Source organism: Canis lupus, chromosome 16 (assembly GCF_003254725.2).
Source record: "Canis lupus dingo isolate Sandy chromosome 16, ASM325472v2, whole genome shotgun sequence".
Taxonomy (NCBI): domain Eukaryota; kingdom Metazoa; phylum Chordata; class Mammalia; order Carnivora; family Canidae; genus Canis; species Canis lupus.
Window position 1 is genome coordinate 15,615,495 of NC_064258.1, and position 6,512 is coordinate 15,622,006.

General features: G+C 53.6%; 1 protein-coding gene across 1 annotated transcript; it reads left to right on the forward strand.

The window, feature by feature from the left end:
* Nucleotides 1-88: 88 nt before the first annotated feature.
* On the forward strand, nucleotides 89-6,512 carry ATP6V0E2 (ATPase H+ transporting V0 subunit e2). The gene is made up of 4 exons (XM_025453402.3): nucleotides 89-309; nucleotides 1,807-1,854; nucleotides 4,058-4,172; nucleotides 4,796-6,512. The coding sequence occupies exons 1-3, from the start codon at nucleotides 116-118 to the stop codon at nucleotides 4,149-4,151; spliced, it is 336 nt and encodes a 111-aa protein (XP_025309187.3). The 5' UTR covers nucleotides 89-115; the 3' UTR covers nucleotides 4,152-4,172; nucleotides 4,796-6,512.

The following is a 6,512-nucleotide window of genomic DNA, read 5'->3' on the forward strand; positions in this document are numbered from 1 at the left end:
AAGCCCAGCAAAGCGAAATCGGGCGGCTCGAAAAGCCCGCCCCCTCCGGCTGACGCGCTCGCGCCTGCGCGGGGCGACGGCGCGCGCTCCCCCGGGCGGCCCGATCCTGCTGCGCATGCTCGGCGCCCACTGCCCGGCGGGGACCTGCGCTCCGGAGCCCCGGCGGTTCAGCCCTGCACCCGGCCTGGGTGTCCCGCGCCCGGCCATGACGGCGCACTCCTTCGCCCTCCCGGTCATCATCTTCACCACGTTCTGGGGCCTCATCGGCATCGCCGGGCCCTGGTTCGTGCCGAAAGGACCGAACCGCGGGTAAGGATGGCGCGCGGGCCCGGCCGCCCTGCGGACCCCTCCCCGGCGGCGGCCGGCGCAGCGAGCACTGGGCCCAGGCCCGCCCGGACCGCGTTCAGCTCGGGACAGGCAGGCGGTCGGGGCCCGAGGGCGGAGCCGGCGGTGCTTCAGAAAGGTGGGGAGCCGACTGACACGGGAGGCAGTGAAGGGCCCTCCCCCTCTCCGGCCAGAGAAGCTCGAGGCCAAGGCCGGCCACTAATGAGGCTTGTCCACCCCTCACAGGCAGTGACCTTTAGCGAATGTTACCCCCTCAAGCTCGCTCTCTCCACGGGAAGAATGTGGATGATGGTGGTACCTGCCCTTTAAGGCTGCCCTCAGGGTTACCCCACTTAATGCTTGGAAACGCATGGCACATATTATGCATTGAATCATTTTCCGCTGGTATTATTGTTTTTTAAAGGGCCCCTAGCAGATTTCTGTACCTGTCACATCATTTAGCAGCGTCTGCATCATATTAATCTCAGTTACGAAGTGCCCTCTCCTCTTGATTACAAGTTCCCCTAGGTGGAGGATTGTCTTCTTCACCACAGTGGACCCCAGTGTCCAGCACAGCACTAGCCCACAGGCTCAGTAATGTGGAAGGAGCGGGTCAAGTGTAATTTCTCTGGCACTGACTTCAGGTGCTTTAGACCAGGGGTCCTGGGGCCTGGTTTGGATTAGGTTGAGCTTTGGTGGGAGGCTGCTTGGACGTGTGCGGGCACTGTCTCTGTTCTTCAAGATCTGCTGGGTGGATCTTTGTGAACCATTTTAGTGTCTCACCTCTTCCGCAAACCTCGGTGACTTCTAACTGAAGTCTTTTCTGCTGCATTTTAAGCTTCTGTCTCCAAGTCTCCTTGTGTGGACACAGGTATTCCCTACTCCCTTTTTTTTTTTTTTTTAAAGATTTATTTATTTATTTACTCATGAGAGACACACAGAGAGAGACAGGCAGAGACACAGGCAGAGGGAGAAGCAGGCTCCATGCAGGGAGCCCCACGCGGGACTCAATCCCGAGACTCCAGGATCAGGCCCAGGGCTAAAGGCAGGCGCCAAACTGCTGAGCCACCTGGGATGTTCTCCCTGCTGCCTCAGAAATGGTTCCTGGTCTCCTTGCTTCTTGCCAGCTTCTGTTTTCCATCCCCTTACCCAATGAAGTTGACATTCCAGAGACCACTCTTAGAAAGCGGTGGCTTGCTGTGTTAAGGTGGAAAAAGTGGGTTTTGGAGAAGGGAGATGAAGGGAGTTCATAACACGACTTGGATGAGGCAGGGTGGGTTTCCCCCGAGGTGACACTTAACAGTTTTTATCTTCCATCTTATAATCTTCACCCTGAATAGAACTCCGCCTCCTGTGTTCAGGTGGCATCAGGAAAGACAACAGGTAAGGGGCCAACACCAGGAGCTCTTTCTTGGGCCCTGGCCAGGCCTTCAGAGGGTGCTGGTTCTGCCCATCCTGACCTGACAACCTCTTACATTGCAGAGTGATCATCACCATGCTGGTGGCCACCGCGGTCTGCTGTTACCTCTTGTAAGTACTGCTCCCCAACTCCCTCCTCTCCTGAGCCCTGTTCTTCCCTCTGTCCTGGTGGTGACAGATTCCACTTTTGAAAGGCTAAGTCTAGAAAGTCTAGGAAATAAGGTGGTTTGAGATGGCAGAGAGCGATGGGCTGGAAATCATGGACTCTGGGGTCTGGTTCCAAATGTGTCACCTGAACAGGCTTGGTCTCGTCCAGAGGCTGCAGTGAAGTGAATGTAGTAGGCCAGGTCAGTCTGGGCATCAGGATCTCCTGGAGGGATTGTAAACACAGCTTTCAGGGCCACACCCTAGACCCACTAAATCACAGTTTTCAAGGTCTGCACGTAGGAGTTCATATTTTTAATACATGCTCCTGGGTGGTTGTGATATGGCCAGTTTTGAAATACCAGATGGGTGGGAGTCTTCACACTTAGGAGGAGGGCCCTGGGGATATAGAATAGTCCCAAGGGATTCAAGACCTGGACAGGGTTAGGGAATCAACATCCAGGTCCTCAATGTCCAGATGTTCTCTTCCTAAAAGTGCCATTCATGGTAGTACCTCCTCCTTTTACCCCCAGTCCTTTCATGTCACCTTACTCCATGTTTAAATCATCCTACCTGCCAAACCAGGGAATAAGTCCAAGTTCTGGTTTTGAGGGAAGCCTCTCCCTCAAGCCCTGGGAAGCCTGTATGGCTTCCCACCATCCTGGGTCCCACACTATTTTTATGAGTTATGCTTGGCATAGTTGGGCTGTTCTGAATTCAGAACAATCAAAATAGGGCAGGTAATAGTGATGAACTACTGATTCGTTAAAAGGTAACAGATGGTTTTAAAAGTAACTGGAATAGCAAATTGATTAATAAAAGTAACTTTAAAAAGTTAAGAAATAAAAGAAACTGGAATACTTTTCAAGACTGCCAGATTTTTCAAAATACGTAGAAAAAGGCCCACATCTAAAAAAAAAATGTATGTGAGTGCTTTCAGATTTGGGGTGTGTTTTATAGTTAAAACCTGTTTTATCTAATTAGATCATGAACTATTTATTCCTGTTAGCCAATTCTCCACTTTATCTAATGTTAAATATTTCCTACCTCCTATTAACAACCAAAAATAAAACTTCTTAAAAATAATGATGACTCTTAGACGGCAGCTTACATATATGGAAGTGTACAGTTTTTCAGAATTCTCCCCAGACAGAGCGTCCCTAAGGTTAGCAGAATGTCCTCATCGGTGCTGGGGAGGGCCTCAGAGGGGTTGGGGTTCACTGGCTCAGAGACCAGGACGGAGAGGGTGGCGGCTGGGAACAGGCATCTGCATAGGGTGTTGGGTAATTAAAAACACCAAATGGACACATGGGAAAGAGGAGACTGCCTGCAGAGCAGGTACACACAGCCTGAAAGGTGGGGCAGCGAAGGAACATGCTAGGCCTAGAAATTAAACGTTTATGAAACATCCGCTCGGGAATAATGCTGATGATAAGCAGGCTGTGATTTCTGACAGCTTACTGGGCGTCAGCCACGTGACAGACTGTGTGGGGGCACTCAGGTGAAACAGCTGGACCCTTCCTGCAAATCCAGATAGAGCACCATTGGCACCTATTTCAGGCATATGAAGTCGTGAATGTGCCTCTAGAGCTCTAGAGTAGAGCTACTGTGGGCACACAGTCATGACTGTGGGGCCCCGTCCCTCCACCCCGAGATGTGCAGCCTGCCCAGAAAGGTCACTGGCCTGAAGCACAGCTCCTCTCCTGTCTCCAGCAGGCCTCAGAGTGGGGCTCTCTGGTTGTTAGCCCTTCATAGGAGGTGGTTCCTTCATCTTGCTCCTAAAAGTAGGTGATTCTGACATGCTTCCCATCAGACCTGCCCTGTCCTGCTCCCAGGTGCAGGCTGGGGGGCCCAGACCAGAGATGTACTGGGGCACAGCTGGGAGTCACTTTCAGCGTGCCCCTGTAGGCTGTCTTACTTCTCTTACCCCAGAGTCCAGCCCCAACGTGGACCTTATAAATCTACAAAACATGGAATCAAGCCAAACTTAAGCCCATTCCCACAAACCCCAGGCCGAGCTCACATGCTCGCTGGAGTGTAGGTGGCTATAGGGTCCGAAACACAGACCCTATATCTCCTGGGTTGAGCACGTGACCAGACGCTGTGCAGGGTGCAGAGGGTGGGGTTCCTTCTGTGTCCTGGCTTACCCTCACTGTGCTGTCCCTGGCAGCTGGCTCATCACTATCCTGGCTCAGCTGAACCCCCTTTTTGGGCCGCAGCTGAAAAATGAGACCATCTGGTACGTGCGCTTCCTGTGGGAGTGACCACTGCCACTTTGGCCCCAGGTACGGAGGGCCCAGACCCTGTGGGTGGGAAAGGGGCCTGATGTGTAGGAAGAGAACGGGCAAGGCAGTCATGTTTGTTTGTTTATTTGTTTAATTTATTTGAGAGGGAGAGAGCACAAGCTGGGGGTGGGGGGCGAAGGAGAAGCAGCCTCCCCGCCAAGCTGGGAGCCTGATGCAGGGCTCAATCCCAGGACCCTGAGATCATGACCTGAGCTGAAGGCAGATGTTAACTGACTGAGCCACCCACATACCCTAAGCGTTCGTGTTTAGATTCAGGCACTCATTTATTTGGCAAAAAAAAGGTTGCAGAGCACCTATATTCTTCCTGCCTGGTTTTGGATTGAGGGAAGACCAGGGTCCTCGGGGAAACCTGTCAGGCTGAGCCAAGGTTGTAGGTTTGCAGGCTGCAGAGGAGGTGGCCGGAGATGCAGAATCTCTTCTGAGTGAGGGCAGTTTGGAGGCACAGGGGCCATGAGATACTAACTGGATAGAGGGACAGTTAAAGTAAGCTGGGTGGCCAGGGCAGAGATAGGGACAAGGAGGTTCTGCAGGGAGGGTATGGGAAGGGGTGGGGGGGCTCTCCACAGCAAGGAGGTGACCCCTTCATGTAATGTGCTTTTCAGGTCCCCCATCTCTCTGGATGACTTTGGCTATACTGTCCCTGATGACCCCTTTGTCCCCACCCTCACAGCTGTATTGGGTCCCTCCCTGCTTCCTCCCCCAGGATCTGCCTGGTTCCAGGAGCTATGCCTTCTCCATCCCGTCTGGGCCTTGGGAAGCCCCAAGCTAAGTCAGGCTGGAGCAGAAGATATCCAGCCCTCAGACTGCCCCCTGCCCCTCCCAAGCAGATCCCAGCCAGGAGCTGACAAGAGTGGGGCTGGGCTTTTACAATTGAGGCAGCCCCAGAAAGGCCGCATGTCCTCTGGAGAAGGGGTGTTCAACCCGGGATGCTCCAAGCCTGGGGCGGGCTGGACCAGGGAGGGGGCCCTGGGTGGGGAGTCAGCTCTACCACTGTCCTGCTGTGCACTCTGGGAAGCATCTCTGCCTCCGTGGGCCTCCTCCCCTGTGAGGTGGAGAGGCCCGATCAGGGCGTCACAAAGGCCTTTCCTGGGATTCTTTAATTTTCAGACACACATAGATATGAAACTTAGGAAAAAGTTGAAGTAATGGAAAAACATTCACACATAAAAAGCAACACACTAACTTGTATCAGGATTGAAACTGATATGTTTAGGATTCTTTGTAGTCATAAAGTCACTTAACTGGGCTTCCTCAGAAAGCTGTCCCTCAGCATAACCTATTCACCTTCCTCCCCCGTCTTGGCCCCTCCTCTGTGGATAAGCTCCCACAGCTTGGGTGGAAGCTCAGTCTGAGCACTACCCCAGACCTGGATTCCCTCCTTTGACTGCAGTGGGGTGGATTTCAGACCCCCCACCTCCCAATAGCAGCAGCTAGGTCACCTGGAGTTAGGGAGGAGGAGAGAGACCCTCCTGGGAGTGGGAGTGGTTTGGGCACCACCAGGGCCCAGTGGGCCCATCCTGGCCCCTGAGGCCAGCACCAGACTTGTCTGCCCAGAGTGAGGACACCTGGAAGACAGAATATGCAGGCATCAGACTACAGGGAAGCCAGGACCCCCGCCCGTGCCCTTGCTCCTCCCAGGAGAGTTGAGGCTGAGACCTCAGGCACTCGCCCACCCCTGCTCTGCTACATCACCTCCCTGGGGGAGGACACCAATCTTGAATATTTATTGAGTGTATTTATTTGATTAACATTCCATTTAGTGGGCATTATCTTTGGAACAGTGATCAAATGTGATAGGTGTCACATAGATTTCTTCGTTCTGGGCTCGGCCTGTGGCTCAGAGCTCCACTGGGGCCTCCCTTTGACATCCCACCTCACCCCCCTTTCCAGCTCCCTTCCTATCCTGACCTCTGGCCCTCCTGGAGCGGGGAGCATTGAGTGTGGGTTGTATTGCAAACCCAGTCCACGTCTAGTGGCCAGTGAGTGGTGGCAACATCCTGGCTGAGGCCCAGTCTGCTGGCTGCCACTCCCCTACCCACCCAATTCCCATGTACTCCGTGGGTGGATTGGGGGCGCAGAAGGGGGGACTGGCAGCTGCTTGGAGCTACAGCTCTGCATCATGGACTCTGAAAACTACATCTTCCTGAGACCTGAAGGAGAAAGTCTGGCTGTTCCGGGTTCTGCCCAGAAGCAGTCCTGGCGGGAGAAGAAAGACACTGGATTATCGAAGTGGAACTCTGACCACCACTCATCTGTGCCCCAGATACAGAGCGCACAGCTCCTGAGGCTGAGCAATAAAGCAGGCCCCCCAAATCTCCA